General features: G+C 39.4%; 1 protein-coding gene and 1 long non-coding RNA gene across 4 annotated transcripts in view; both read right to left on the bottom strand.

Annotated features, from left to right (window-relative positions):
* Positions 1-12,299, bottom strand: part of LOC103720288 (DNAse I-like superfamily protein) — a 39,669-nt gene extending 27,370 nt beyond the window's left edge. The window contains exons 1-6 of one of the 2 annotated variants that reach the window (XM_008809922.4): positions 11,867-12,299; positions 8,245-8,337; positions 5,874-6,018; positions 3,442-3,640; positions 1,827-1,905; positions 747-808 (exon numbers count right to left, since the gene is read on the bottom strand). In XM_008809922.4, coding sequence (XP_008808144.3) covers positions 747-808; positions 1,827-1,905; positions 3,442-3,640; positions 5,874-6,018; positions 8,245-8,337; positions 11,867-12,127 — 839 coding nt within the window. In that variant the 5' untranslated portion in view covers positions 12,128-12,299. The remainder of the gene's footprint in view (positions 1-746; positions 809-1,826; positions 1,906-3,441; positions 3,641-5,873; positions 6,019-8,244; positions 8,338-11,866) is intronic. The other variant, XM_039130901.2, reaches the window with a different exon arrangement.
* On the bottom strand, positions 2,060-2,718 carry LOC148700268 (uncharacterized). 2 transcript variants are annotated; one of them, XR_015972725.1, is made up of 3 exons: positions 2,589-2,718; positions 2,273-2,353; positions 2,060-2,105 (listed from the first exon to the last, which is right to left on the bottom strand). It is a non-coding gene; the product is annotated as an uncharacterized LOC148700268 (long non-coding RNA). The 2 variants fall into 2 exon arrangements; XR_015972724.1 differs by having other exon boundaries at positions 2,092-2,105; positions 2,238-2,353.
* Positions 12,300-16,330: the final 4,031 nt, after the last annotated feature.

Here is a 16,330-nt window from a genome sequence, read left to right as displayed (position 1 = left end):
TGGCTCATCATCCCACAAAGATGGAAAAAATAGAAATGATACTAACCAAATGGCTGTTCAATTGGTGAATAGCCTTCAAAAAAGAAGGGTCTGACCAGGATGGAAAGCAAGTGGAAAAAGAGTAGGGGAATGTGGACAGATAGATGCGCCTAAGGAATAGGCATTAGGGGAGTTTGCTGGCCTGACAAAGAGTAGGATAATGCAGACAGACACATGCACCTAAGGAATGGGCATTAGCGAAGTTCGTGTTATATAGCAGAATACATAAATAAAATAAAGTTTCCAACAGCCACTCAGAAGAAAAAAAGGAAAAGATGGTAATGATGGGGAAAAGACCATCATCACACTCACCAATTGGCACAATACTTAGTTGTAGAATATCCAGCATCAGAGTTGAAAAACAAATTTTTCAAGGAGATTGCTGTTCATTAGTAAATCAGATGTTGGTTTGATCTTGATATTAAAGGAATATATAGATGATAGTTGTGAAATTTTAGACCCAAAGGAAAATACAATTAATTATTTCCATATAACAATCATTAAAACAAAATCTTTTTTGGTGCTGATGGTTCTTCAGACATGGATCAACAATTAATAATTAGAAAGATTGATTATCCAATTCAATACAAGATGTGAAATTAAGCACTAAAACAGAAGAGCATAGTCTATCAATAATGCAGGAACTGAGATATGAATTTTAAATTTATAATTGAACAAAAATAAAGGATTTTGTCATATTCACCCACTGGGACAATATTTTCGAGAAACGGTCCCTCTCTGCTAAGGTAAACCCTGGCTGTCCACGGTCCTGCACCAGAATATGTACCTTTAGTTTCAAAGCTTTGATTGACCAGTTTACTGCCAAGCGGACAAATATCGAAACAGAAAGGTAATATGAATTTGCAACGCTAAATATATAGCTTAAATCTTAAAAACTACTAAATGGGGAGAGGAACTCATAGCTTTTGATTACCAAAACAGCCTTCAGCCAAGATTAAATAATCTTAGCTGTCAAGATTGTTATACTATCACGAAATTTATGATTGAATCTTATTGAAAAAGTAAAATAATTTTAAGCAAAAAATGATTGGAAAAATAACTATCAATATCTTTATTATTTCTAAATGATGTTAGCATGTCTTTGAATAAGTCAGTGATTCAGTGCTATGATTTGGATAATTGTTTCTCATTAAAATATCATGACCGTGGAAGATGAAAATTTATCCAATAGTTGTTATGACACCTCAAACCACAGCAGCTACTGATATATAAACAATGGAATGATGGCTTAAGGCATAAGCAAAAAGTGTATATAAGAAAATCCAAATGGATTAAGGGAAAAGAACAATAAGGGAAAAAATCAAAAAACCTAAACAAGCAAATGATTAGGAAAGTTACAAAAATAAGAGAACAGATAAAAAAGACCAGAAAACAGCTGAAAAGTCATAAAAATAAGACAGCAGAATCAACTGATTTATACTATTGGAACTTGCAGGACCGAAAAAAGGCAAATATAAATCTTTCTTTGAGGTTAATACTTCTAATACATGGTATATCAAGAAAATGTCATTTTTTTTACCATATAAAGATACTCCAGGATTATGATAAATAATGCTTATATTAAAAAAAGGATTATGATAAATAAATATAACGACTATTTACAAACTCAATGATTCCTGTGCATTCTCACAATTCATTTATTTATTATTTGTTTGTTTATTTTTACATACTCAAAACCATCTCCCTTGAACGTAACAGATCCAGCAATAATGCATACAAGATGTACATGAACTTTCAAGTTTGCATGTGAGCAGTAAAATTCTTACCCTTGCATCTGGAGGAGTGTATCCATTGAGCTTTGCATTACTGAAAAAATCAGGATGGCTCACATCGATCTCTTGGTGGCTGCAAACAATGACAAATATTGCAAGGAATGTGAATTTTATAAGAGGAATGATGTCAAAATAGATGTAATGAATACCAAGTAAAAAAGGTTGTACAATTGTACCCAAAAAAAAAAAGGTTGTACAAACTATGAACGTCAATTTTCTTTATAGGTTATGATCTTCTAAAATTTTGAGCTCAAGACAGACAAGCAGCTGATTCTGGTAAAAGGCAAGAGTTGTACTTTATTATCAAGACATCAAAAGAATTAAAAAGAAAGACCAATAAAATACAAGGTTGCTGGAAAAAAAACAAAAAGCAAGCCAAACAAGAGGATGATCTAAAGCACCAACATGTAGATGTACGTGCATTGCATTGAGAAAGACACCTTGATTTGGTAGTGCAGTTGAAGGAACACGCCAGTAGTGGATGAATGGAGAGTGTTCAGAGGGGAAAGCAGCAGGTCTTTCTGTAGGACTCCCACCATGAAAAGGTCAGAATAACAAGAGGCTGCTCACGGGCATGCATGTTGCTTTAAATGTCCATTGATTTTGTACTTAGTGTTTATGAAAACGAATAGGGGTGAGGGTACAAAGAAACTGAAGATATAGATCAATTGAAAAGAAATTGAGTGGGAAGATAAAATGTCAATAGTTTTCCATTGCAATGATGCAATCCATCTCACTGAGAGTTACTGTACCTACATTCTACTACACCATGACTAGTGATTGAAGAAGGCAGAGATGTAGAATAGCCCAAGCCATATGAAACCATAGACAGCAGCCAACCCTCCCCTTCCCATGTCCTTGCCTCTCCTTTTAAGCACTCTTCTTTAAGAGTCATGGACATGGTGAATCCTCACAAGTTGAGAAGAACGAAACATCATATATGTTTTGGCACCAATATAGCAATAGAACTGATGAATAAGCACATGTATAGACTGAATATGGGCAGATATTTTACAGGGAGGTTGGTGAATGAATGAAACCCCATTAGTAGTAAATCAGAAAATGTTTTGTTGAATGGCTTACTAGTTGTACTTAAAACAGTTAAATGAGATCCCTACCAAAAAGAAAAATCCATGACGGCACCATAACTATATTTTATTAAGGCAATACAATGGCAACCCAGAAAAAAAGAACTCATAAATTATTTGTGATCCCACAAAGCATAACTACATGCAACTACTGCATAATGTATAAACCATATTTTCAGTTTTTTTATGATACTTATGCTTTAAAAGACAAGTCATGTATATGGCCACCAAACCAAATGCTAAAAAAAAGAATCCATGAAGTTTAGCCAAATGTTAGTTGTAACATAAACAGGATCACCAGAATTAAGATGCTAACTTAAATAAGTTAGGTTCATTTCCAAAATTATGTACCATGCGCTAAAAAAATAACATTGCACCTAAACATTATGTAAAACTACCATGAATAAAGATAAGTTTGAAGGCTTAAAGCTCACAGAGCAAGGGTCAGGAAAATAGATGTAGGTGGAAACACTAGTGAAAAAATTAACAAAAAAGACGGTTCCTATTGAGAATCCAGTTACCTAACATTGAGGTCTCCACACCAAATCAAAGGCTTCTCCAGCTGTAGAACAAAGTCAAGCATTCTTTGATCCCATTTTCTTCTTCTTTGAAATGAATTTTCATCATCCTTCCAACCATTGTTTGGTACATATGTATTTAGCAAGAGATATGACTCAAATTCAGCAATAATCACCCGACCATCTGGTTCATGTTTTGAAGCTGCCAATAAAGAACATATGTGTGATTTTCCCATCATTGGGATGATAGACAAATAACTAGGAAAGGCATATGAAGGACAAGAGAACTCCATAGAATAAGAAATATTTACTTTCATAATGAATCAATAAGATACAACAAAGAAATATTTGCTGACAAAATTCAATCTGCACATCTGGAAAATTCTTACAAGCAGCAACATCAAGCAGACAATCCTTCTTATCATTAATCTTCTAATCAAGTTCCACCGGATTCTACAAAGAAAATCAACATTTCGGATGGATAACTGCCACTATCATTCCAGCTAGAAATATTTTATTGTACCAAAAAAAACTAGATATGAATATTTCCCTTCAAATCACTTACCATGGAATTTCATTTCCGCTGGTATGTCCAAACTTAGCATGGATTTTCATTTCTACTAGTATGTCCAATGGCACCCGAGATATCCGCTGATTTAATTAGTGCACACCTATGACCTAATTTATAATTTGAAAACATCAAATTGAACCGCCATATCTCCATAGGGTCTTCTAGCTTTCAAGTCATGACTTCTCATATCTATACAGCAATTCCTAACTCAGTATACAACAACATCCAAGTTTTTAAATCCGGTGGGATGGGGACATCCCGGTTTCCCCACGAAATAGGACACCATGCATCCCGCCCCATCCTGGTCGAGCATCCTGGTACTTTCTTGGGACACTAATTTTATATTCTTTTTTTTTTCCAAACATATTTGAACTTCAAAAGTAACATATTTCAGGTAATTTGGACTATTTAGTGTACTCTTAGGTAAGAAGCTATGTAAATGGAAATGAAATTATCTGAATACTGCCTAATAAACCATATTTCAAAATTAAACAAAATGAATTCATGAGTTTAAGATAAACATATCAAACTCACCATTAATCTCATGTGGAATGTCTAAGGTGCTCATATGCATCTAGGCCCTGTTCAAAATTAGGTCCTTAAAGATGATGCCGGCTTGGATACTAATATCATCCCTGTTGCTCGTCCTATGTCTAGTACTGTCTGGATAACCCTCTTGATAGTACGCCAGGTAAGACATTGACCATCCTTGCTCATGGTAATGAAAGGAAGCACCATATTGTGCTTAAAACGTATCCATATAAAGGTAGATATTGTGTGCGCCTCTCAGAATATGACAACTGAAAGCATACATTTGAATCATATGTAGCAGGGGAAAGGCCATAATATGCACTCTATTCGATGCACCAATGAATCCTGCTCTGATTGATGATGAAGATGATGGCCTGATTTGCTCAAACTCCAGCTTGCCCCTCTAAGCTTCCTGCTGCATTAGAGCCATTAACTCCAACTATCTTCGACGTCAATGTTTCTCGGTCATCTTTAACTCCAAAAAATAATTTAGAATATCTGCAGCCTGTATGCCACGTCCTAAAACGATTCCGCTCCCCCTCCCCCTTTTTTTCTTATAAGTTAGCAGCCCCTCCTTGCCCTAATATCTAGATCTACTGTCTGACAACACAGTCATGGTCCTACATAGCATAGGTGAACTCAACCTCCCAAGTAAAGGGATTGACCCGTGCGCCTGACCACCACCACCATCACCTTGACCACCATGATCATCAAATCCATCCCCACTCAGGCTTTCATTTCAAGGAAGTGTCATTGATTACTATATACAGACTTGAGCCACTATGCTATTAGTAATGATGCTAAGCAGGGTATGCCGTAAAGGCCCGTACCGGCCTTTACGGCATACGAACCGGTCCAGGCGGAGACCGATAACGGAACGGTCCAGGCTGGGATCCAGTATCGGATCAGCGTGGGATCCGGTACCGGAAGCTTTTCATTGAAAAACTGGCCGGTAGGACTGCCGTACCGGCACAGGATTGGTACGGACCAATACGAGACCGGTACGTACCGGTCCAGGCCGCCACTGGTATGCCGACCGGTAACGGTACGGCGGACCTTGATGTTAAATACGTACTATTGAGGTGGAGAATACAACTCACTAGGTTACAAATTTAAAGATCAAGTGTATTGTAAGGTTATTATTAATTCTTTTCTAAAAAGATTATCATTAGAACCCCATAAATGCAAGTCAAAATTATAAATAAAGGAAGGATTTTTCATCAAGCTGAAAGCAAGTTATAAAAAAGCAACATTAAATTAAAAACCTGACTAAAAACATTAAATTCTCTAATTGTAGAAATTGAAAATACAAAGTCAACTCATGACTGTCTACCTGCTCGATTTAGGAAGAATGAAACCTTTTTTGGCTGAAATTGCTTTTTCACAAATAAAGCAGTCCCCCCATACTTGGTATCTGAAAGAGACCACCATACGTGATAATTTCTGAAAGGAGGACTTGATAGAGCACGCAACAGCACCTATGTAGATTTGGAAAAACAGCCATAAGTTAACAAGTTGTGGTTGGAATTATGAGAATTTGGACATTGTACATATGTCTGAAATAAACTAGTTTTCATCGGCACAATAACAAATGCAAAATTAAATGTGTCTGAAGCAAGTTTTAAATGCTGACTATACCGCCCCATACCATCTGTTGTTTCCAATTTGTATTGTGCATCATATTGGCCCGTATCAATCCATATCAAAACAAGGGCATCATCCATGCCAGCAAACAATGAATAGATATGGGTGCTTTCTGCATACCATACCAGTAACTCACCAATATACTCCAGCACCAGAAGACACCCATTAATGCAACCACATAAATGCATTTATACACCAGAATGCACTGATTGGCACATCCAAAAAAATCCACTTATACACCCGAGCACATCTAATAACATAACATAAAATAACGCAGATACCTACTAGTGGACCTACTCGCACACCTACATGCACACCCAAACATGCATTATATAAATTCCAAGCTCACATTATTTTTGACTACCTATTTGCACCCATTTCCATATTCACCAATTCTTGCATCGACTGGCATATCCAAAAAAATCTACATTCACCCACTTCCACACTATTAGATGCATGCACACGCGCATGCACATGTGCACACAAGCACACACACACACACACATCCAATACACACCACACTCACATCCTAACCTAGACCTGCTAGAAAGCACATAGATTGCACCCACATAGATGGATCATGAACCCACCCCACTCACCAAGTAACCCAGTTAGGAATCTAACAAGCTAGATTGCTTTTGGTCTCTCTTTGTGCCACCTAACGCCTCTAGACATTGTCTTTTTGTGTTTGGCCCCCACATATATCATACGACCCATTCCAAAACAAAAGTAAGATATCTTCTCATAACTATGTGATTTCTCCCTAAGAAAGAAAACCAACATGCATTGGATGAAAATGATCTTTTGCATTCTGCATTGCACACCATGCCTGATTACCCTCCATTGCCCTTCATACACCACCATTTTACTAAAATACTGCCGAAATAGAGATAAGAGAAATCTCTAGAAGCTAATACCAGCCCTGCACCCCAGCAATCTGAAGCACCCTTCCACTATACAATCACCATAGCCTGTGAGACTCTAATCCTGTCCCTTCAGTCTTCGACCCCTAGAATTCTATAGAACCATCGGTCACCATCCATCCTACTTCTCTCCCATTATATATAGGGCACTAGACCCTAGCCAAAAATAAGAGAAAAATTTTTGAAACTAGGGGAAACTCTCCCACTTCGGAGACCTAATACTAGCATTCTTCTCGCCTACCAAATTCTTCCTCCATCCTAGCCTCAACCACTACAAGAACCTTAAGTACTTTCCAGTTTGATAAGTCATTTTTAACCATTTGTTATCGATAACCACTACTTTATATGTATCAAACTTATTCTTAAGATAATGTATATTTTCCTAGCTGCTAACATATTTCGGTTCACTAATACACATAAAACCTATGGATTTGGAATAATTTAACAATTTGATTTTTTTGACAACCAACCTCCCAATTATATTAATATTATGGCAATCTAAAAAAAGAAAATGCAAAACTCCATAAATAATAGTTTTCAGGGTTCATTAAAGTAGAAGATCATGTAAAGCTAATAACTTTTACTCAGTCCAATGAAGTATAAATCATCCAATTTAAAGGTATTATCACCATCTACGGGCCGAGTAATCCCATTCCCATTATTCAATCTATATGACCAAAGCCTCACATATGACATCTTCTGACTATAAAAATTGAAACAATTAAATGGATACTAGACAGACAGTCCTACTTGGATAATTCATGTGCTCCAATATGCCCTGTAGATATAGGATTTTCAACTTTATTTACTGACACCATCTGCCCTTATACTGCTTCATCTAGTGCTCGTCTCGAGATTCTGAACTCAACAGACACCATCACTGATGTTTGGTTAGACTATAGCTTAAAATTAAAATGCACTATATTGCAAAAAAAAAAAATCATGACACCAGGAACGGATTTCCTAGATAAAAAGTGTCTGTTGGGCACCGAACCATTATGTAAAAAAACAGAACATTTGTCACTCCGTATAATTGCCATTGTATTATCAAGCTAACATAGGAAGAAACTTGCACATTGTTTACCTATAACCATTACAAAATTAGCTAAAAATGAATAAATCCAAAGCAATGTGTACCTTCTTTTCCTCGCGTGAAGAGCTTGAATCATCTTTCAGTTCACTAGGATTTTTAGGCGCACCTTTGGACCCAGCAGCAGGCATTCGAACTTCCTACAAACATCCATTTAGAAGACATTAAAATCTAACCAAATCACGCATCTGAAAATAAACTCAGTGACCAGTGATACTGTGGCATACTACCCAACCAAGAATTGGGTCATAAACAAATGCCAGTTTGACAAGTAGATTGTGATGTTGTTCCAAACATCAGAAATCATCTTTCCCATGCTTTGAAATGTAAAAAGAATTTGATTGTGCCAAGGTTTCCGTCTCGGTACCGGACCTTGTACCGGTGACACGCTAGCACAGCATCGGTATGGTACGGTACGGAGTTTTTTTAGTATACCGAGTATCAGTACACCATCCATACTGGATACCGGTACCGAACTGGTACGGTACGCTGATACCGCCCGGTTCAGCCTAGTATAGCGTACCTTATTATGCTGATATTGTACCTTGCAACTTAAAAACATTAATCTGTAGTTCCATAAATCTGGCTAGCATTATTAAGTATATCTTCATAAAGATACCTTCTAACTCACATTTGGAAAAGAACTATTGAAAGATTTGTCCATACAATATCCTCATAAAGTTACCTTCTATCTCACCTTTGGAGAAGAACTATATGAAAGATTTGTCCACACAATACACATAGGATCTTGTGTCTTAGTTTATTTTTTATCAGCTATCATATGGCATTATAGAAACTGAATATGCGACCTACTTGGATATGGTCATTCTCATGCTATTTTGTGTTTTACAAATGCTCACATGTTAAGCTTCACGTTTAATTTAAGTTCATTACAAGCAACATTAATCTTTAACATTCATGTCACGCATAACTTTTTTGGTTGATTGAAGCATGTTATTTACTGTTATAAAGGCTAAGGAACACTTGGCATGATATTCTTCTAAGGGCAGAAAGTTGTAAAACCCTCTCAGAGTCTCAAACAGCATTCCTTTCTCTAAAAGCATAAGATGTGGGGGTTTCTATGAAGCAGCAAAATGGGCTGAGAAGTTTGGTTGGTAACAAGAGTAGGATGTTTCAAATTATTTTGACCTATTGGCAGGGTTGCAGCCGTTGGAATCTTCAATTTGGCCATGTGGTGGGTGAAATTTTAGTTTGTAAAAATATTTTTTGTCTTTCGACTTTGAAGTCAGACAGTTCACTTCTTTTTTTTTCCTATTTGATGGGTTAGGCATCTATATATTTTTGGGCTAGATCTTCCCATTGGCAACTTCTTTCATGGCAGGTATACGATCTTTACCATGCCTTCTTTGAGTTTGGTTCCATACATCATTCGGCTTTCATGTTAGAGGTAGGGCGGAAAGTTCTGCTTCAGACATAACACCTTATACCATTTAATACAACTGCAGTCAAAATAAGCACAGCTATATTTAGAATAAAAATTAATCCATGCACCAAGACTTCACCTTCCTCTTTCAAAGCACCCTAACATTTTCAATAAGAGGTAAGGCGCAAAATCTGATTTTCACTACTAAGTAAAATCTAGAGATGAAGTCATTCAAGGAAAAAGTAATAGATCAGGTAGCATATAAATCTTAAATCTGTTGGGTAAAGCTGCTTACTAAAAAATAGATGAATACCTCCAACAACAAGACCACATTAAACAGTTGAATTACAATGCATGTGGACCAAGACATCAAATATCACAAAACTTTAACAAATATATCTAGCAACTAAAATTTCCTTGAAGCACCCTATCATCTTTGCCAACCTAAGAAACCAAAAAAAATAAAAATAAAAAAGCTAAGAGCCTAAGACCAACTTTTAACTCCCACGTTCCCCCCCCCCCCAAAAAAAAAAAATAAAATAAAAAAATAAAAAAATCTTATTACAAGGTTGAGAGCGTGAGTCTCATACCAAGACATCAGGCAAACAAGTAGGTCAGGTCCTTTAGAGCTCATTTATGAATACCTTTGTTCCATGCAAATCCACAAATTAGCTGTTGGGCAACCAAAGCATAGCCAGTAAATGAAAATAAATAGGCAATCCCTCACATCATATTCTTTGATCTTCACACAAGTTCAACATGTGAAATGCACATGATAAGATAGCAGGGCCTTCAAAGATTGATAAATCATAAAGGCACACCCGTTTTGCTCCATCTCACCTCAAACTTTGTCTAATGAAATGCTCTTCTTGAGTATGTCTAATACTAAAGAGAGTGTACTATTAAGATATATTCCAAATTGCCGTCAGGGTCTGATGATATGAGAGCACATCTGGAAAGGGATGATGCAACTGCCCTGACAATAATGGAATTTGTGAATCGAAAAGAAGTCTGAGTTTTATATAAAATATGTTTTAAACATATGATTTGTTTCTCTAACATTGATTCGAAGTATCCTAAAGCAATAAAAGAAGCAACAAAGACAACGCATTCAGACAAAACAAATGTGCCCAAAAACCCATTCTGAAAATTTAAAAGAACTATGCCCAAACCTTACTCTTCCCTAAAAAAAATGGGAAAAAAAACTCTTAAACTTCATAAAACAATAATAATAGAATCAAAATTGGTCAAGGTTTCCAATTACCAGTAACAAAAGCCTCTCTAACATCAATTTGAAGTTATAAAATAAGCAACAAAACACAGCCACAGAACAAGGCACAGCATACACAAAAACCCACTCTAAAAATCCGAATCTATATATCGAAGAACTATACCTAAAACCCTTATTCTTTTCTTAAAATTTAAACTCGTAGCAATTATTAAAACTGATCAAGTGTTCTAATATCCAGTAATAAAAGCTTCTCTAACATTAATTTGAAGTACCTTTAATCAACGAATGGAATAACAAAGTATTCGGACAAAACACAAGGTATACAAAAATACACGGTAAAAGTTTAGGAGAACGATGCCCAAAAACGTCATCTTTGTTAAAAAAAATGGGGCAGGGGATCTTAAACTGAGTAGTCCACGTCAACCTTAGAATCATAAAATTAGTAGGGATTTCCAATTTCCAGTGACAAAAGCTTCTCTAACATCAATTGAAGTTATAAAAGAAGCAACAAAGAGAAATCCAACAAACAACCAAGAGCATAGACGAAAATCCTCTCTACATATCTTAATCTTTATCTACCCTTGGCCTTTTCTTTAAAAATTAAGGAAAAGGAAAAAAGCAATATACATTAACATTACAACCAAAACTTGGTCAAGTTTTCCACTTTCCAGTAACGAAAGCTTCTGTAACATCAATTTCAAGCGGCTTAAGCCCATATAAGAAGAAACAAGCACAAAGCCATGAAGCAAAAAACGATGTACACAAAAAACCCACTCCAGAAATCTAAACAAACTCTAACAGCAACACTAACATTAACACTACATCAAAAATTGGCCAAGATTTCCAATTTCCAGTAACAAAAACCTCTCCACGCCAACTCCTAGTCGTCTCAAGTCAATCAAAGAACCGACAAACACAAACCCATCAAAGAAAACACAATGTACGCCAAAACCCACCCTAAAATCCAAGGAAAAACTCAAAACGAGAAACAAAACCCTTAAACCCACAGCAATCCACATTAACATTAGAGAGAGGGGGGAAAAACTGTAGGGACCTGGACGCAGATGGCGTCGGGGTCGAGGGACTGGACGAATCTGGAGAACTCGGGCCAGTTGTTCTTGACGCGGAGAAGCAAACTGTTGGCATTCCACGTGAGGAACTTGAGCGGATCCTTCTGCTCTGGTTTTCCTCCGGCTTCTCCCTCGCCCTCTGCTCCGGCGATGCCTCCGTCGACGGGAGCGGATGCGCAGGGGGCGGAGAGAGCGGGCTTCTTGAAGGAGCCCTCCTTCTCCACCGGCTGGAAGAACCGCTTCATGTTATGCCCTCCTTCTCCCGGAGAATCGCTCTCTCTTCGAAACTATGATTAGAAGTTGTGCTGTGCTTCTGGAAAACAGGGTTTGGAGGTTCGGAGCTCAGGGTTCGAGGTTGGAAAATACCACTCTTCTCTCTCTACCATTAAAGATTTTGATTGCAACGTTCCAGGCGTTAAAAAATTTAAAATTAAAAGAAAACTTAGACCCATTTGGTTTTTTCTCTTTATTTTTTAAAAATAAAAATACGGAACTAATGTAGAACATGTGTTTGGTTAGATTTATTTTAAATATTTTTTATTGTTTCCTTAGAAAAATGGAAGAGAAAATTTTTTTTCTATTTTTTAAAAATAAGTTTTTATATCTTTCTTATTTCTCTGCCGGCTTTTTAATATTATAATTATAATACAATAAATAATAATATAATATTATAATAATTATAATAATATTTAAAAATTATGAATAAATTTTTTTTATTCTGATTACAATATATAATTATTATAATAATTTTAGATAGATTTTTCTAGTTATATAGCATAATATATAATATAATATAATATAATAATTATAACAATATTTATCTACCAAATAATGGGTTCTTAATATTTAAAAAAAATAGAGAGAGCGAAGCAACTATATTTTGTATTGTAAGAAATCTATAAAAATAAAAGAATAGAAACAATACCAAACGTAGTTTTAATAGTAAATTGGAAAAATATGGTAAGCAAGAAAAGACCGAGAGATATTAGAATACCAATTGAATTTGATAAAGTAAAGATATTCATCATTATTGATATTTTTATATTATTTATTTAACATTGGTAAAAAAAGATTAGAAAATTCCAGCTGAAATATAAATATGGTTTTAACCAAGATAATAATATATATATATATATGTGTGTGTGTGTATGTGTGTGTGTATATATATGTATGTATTTATATTAACTTACTTGTTGCTTAGATTATATGCTCACATGTGACTCTCCATCCCCTTAACATAAAAGAGGGAGAACTCCCGAGAAAGAATTTTTTTTTTTTACCAATATGTATTTCTTTTCTTTGTACTATATAATTGTAACACATGAACACATTTTTTGAACAATTTTACCAATTTCGATGAATATATGAATATATATATATATATATATATATATATATAAAATCATCCAAGCATAACAAAATGTCAGGAGCTTTGAGCTTTGTGGTGGTAAGGTGGGAAGTTGTAGTAACCCTTAGGGTCTTCCAATATTCATTATACATATGAAAGAGCATGTGATTAAGTGACCAAGTTGTACATCAATATATATCTCTTATTCAGTTGAAATTTATATTGATAAGTGATCACTGGACTAGCAAATGAGCAGAATGTGGGGCCAAAATGTGAGCTTAAGATATAAATTTCGATCAACCTTGAATTTTACTCAGCTTTCTTGCCTTTTGCTCTTTCAAGCTCAAGTTAAAAAAAACAAAAAAATTATAAAATATTAGGCATTTCATACCTATCATGGTCCATAAGTCTAATTAAATAAGCGAGTTGTTAGCCGTAGAATATTATTACCGTCAGACTTGAATGTAACAAAAATAACAAAGAAAGGTTCAGAGAATTTTGTTTTCTTTTAGATGAAGTAAATATATCTAAAGGCGTTGATCCAATGTAAAAAGAGAATATGGCAAAACATGTATGCTACTTCAATCCTCAAGGTCTCATCGTAAGTTTCAAGATTTATAGGTTCAGCCCAGGGACCACACACATCATCAAAAAGGTTGGAATTGGTGATGGCACTATGGCAGAGCTAATGAGGCACCCCGAGATGGAGAGGGCTCTCAGGTGGAGGCATGGTCAGCACCAAGGAAAAGGCCAACACCGAGAAGGACAACAGGTTCCATTGCAAGAAACTGGTGATCAAAGAGACTCTGAGGCTATTTCCACCAGTCCCCATAATGCCAGTCATAATATTGTTAACATAATGGATATTCATGTTAAGAAGAAGATAACCAGTGTACTCTGTCAGAGAATCAGATGGAATGATATAAATTATTATGAAAACATTACTGTTACGGGGGAAATAAGCCGCCATGCCCCACGTGACCGGCACGCGCGCCCAGGAAGACTACGGCTGCCCTTTGATCCAGCAATCCGACCCCGAGTCGGATATCCTCGGCTCCGCAGCCCGACCCCGAGTCGGCTGCCCTTTGATCCAGCGCTCCGACCCCGAGTCGGACGTCCTCGGCTCCGCAGCCCGACCCCGAGTCGGCTGCCCTTTGATCCAGCGCTCCGACCCCGAGTCGGACGTCCTCGGCTCCGCAGCCCGACCCCGAGTCGGCTGCCCTTTGATCCAGCAATCCGACCCCGAGTCGGATATCCTCGGCTCCGCAGCCCGACCCCGAGTCGGCTGCCCTTTGATCCAGCAATCCGACCCCGAGTCGGATATCCTCGGCTCCGCAGCCCGACCCCGAGTCGGCTGCCCCTTGATCCAGCGCTCCGACCCCGAGTCGGAGATCTCTTGATAACGACAGGCTATTCCCCAGAGGCACGCCGCGGCCTCCTGCTCCACTACTCCCTGCAACGGCTGTATCCGATGCTGCTCCACGATCTCCTGCATCAGCCGTACAAAGCGGAGCCCCACTATGCCCTGACGTGGCCGTACCCGGTGCTGCTCCACGACGCCCTGTAACGGCCATGTCAGTGGCCACACCATCGTGCCCCACGATAACGAACCCCCCTGAGAGACCCCCCAGCCAGGTATATATGCGGCTGGGGGGAGAAAGGGGGGGGTGAGCAATATCTCCCAGAGCACTCTCTTACTTGCGATTATCACCTCTCCTCCTCCTCCAATCTCCTCTGACTTGACCGTCGGAGGGCCATCACCACCCTGGTGGTGGTGCAAGGCTTGTTTGCAGGTTTCTTGGCGGAAGGTGGAGCGCAACCAACACCAACCAAGACAACTCAAACGGAACCCCGTTCACACCGCAGTGCCAATCGTTCTCGGTTTGGACCACCAGCAACAGTTGGCGCTAGAGGAAGGGACCGAATCTTAGAACGATCGTAATGGCACGGCGAGGTGGTCGTGGAGCTTCCAATGCTTCCGGTCGTGGAGCCTCTCGCGCCTCCGGCCGAGAGGCTGCTGCGTCCCCAACGCACTCTCAGCAGCACTCCACCGCCCCTTCTCCCATTCAGACGGTCGAAGCTGCTCAGTTCGACCAGCTAGCCCAGCAGGTTCGCACCCTCGCGGAGGCAGTGCAGAATCTGCAGGGTGTGATCTCTCGGGTGCCGCAACGGGCTCAGGAGCCGCTGCCCCCCGAGCACTCGCCTCTTCCTCACAACCCGCGCTCCTTCCTCTCCCATGGAGAGGAGCGCCGGCGCGAGGAGGATTCTCGAGTGCGGTCCATTCTGCCAGGACCTTCTCATCGGAGCTGTGCGGGGTACGAGCGGCGGACCCGGGCGCGTTCTCAGACACCCCAGTCCTCGAGGGGCCCGCACTCCAGTCGGTCCCCCTCGCGCCGCTCCTTGTCCCCCACCCACCGGTCGCGCTCCCTGGACCGGCGGGTGGACGATCTCCACAGACAACTCCAGGTCCTGAAGGGCCACTCCAAAGATCCCTTCGCTGACTTGGAGATCTCCTCCCAGCCGGCGCTTGCCTCGAGGATCCTGCGGACCCCGAACCCGCCGGGGTTCAAAATGCCGGCGATCGAACCCTACGACGGGGCGGCGGACCCGCGGGACCACGTGGAGAGTTTCAGGACTCTTATGCTCCTCCATGGAGCATCGGATCCGCTCCTCTGCAAGGCCTTCCCGGCGACCCTCCGTGGCCCGGCAAGGGCATGGTTCGCCGGCCTGGAGGCTAACTCCATCCAGTCCTTCGACCAGTTCACCCGCTTCTTCATCAGCCATTTCACCGTCAGTAGCAGGCGGCGACTGGTCTCCGACTTCCTCTTTGATGTCCGGCAAAACGAGGGAGAAAGCCTGCGGGATTATCTCACCCACTTCAACAAGGCTACACTGGAGGTCCGGAACCTGAGCCAGGAAGTGGCTCTCTCAGCCCTGAAGCGTGGCTTCCGGAAGGGCAGACTCACCTTCTCCCTGGACAAACGCCTGCCGCGGAGCTTCCCGGAGCTGTTATCTCGGGCAAACCAGTATGCAGACGCCGAGGAGGCAGCATCCCACCGGAACAAGGAGGCCGCCGAGGCCCCTCTAAAGCCCGGGAAGA

Source organism: Phoenix dactylifera, chromosome 13 (assembly GCF_051530095.1).
Source record: "Phoenix dactylifera cultivar Ajwa chromosome 13, Ajwa_hap1_PhDact_Kaust_v1.1, whole genome shotgun sequence".
Lineage (NCBI taxonomy): Eukaryota > Viridiplantae > Streptophyta > Magnoliopsida > Arecales > Arecaceae > Phoenix > Phoenix dactylifera.
The sequence above is the reverse complement of the archived record's forward strand: the minus strand, read 5'-3'. Positions and strand labels throughout refer to the sequence as shown.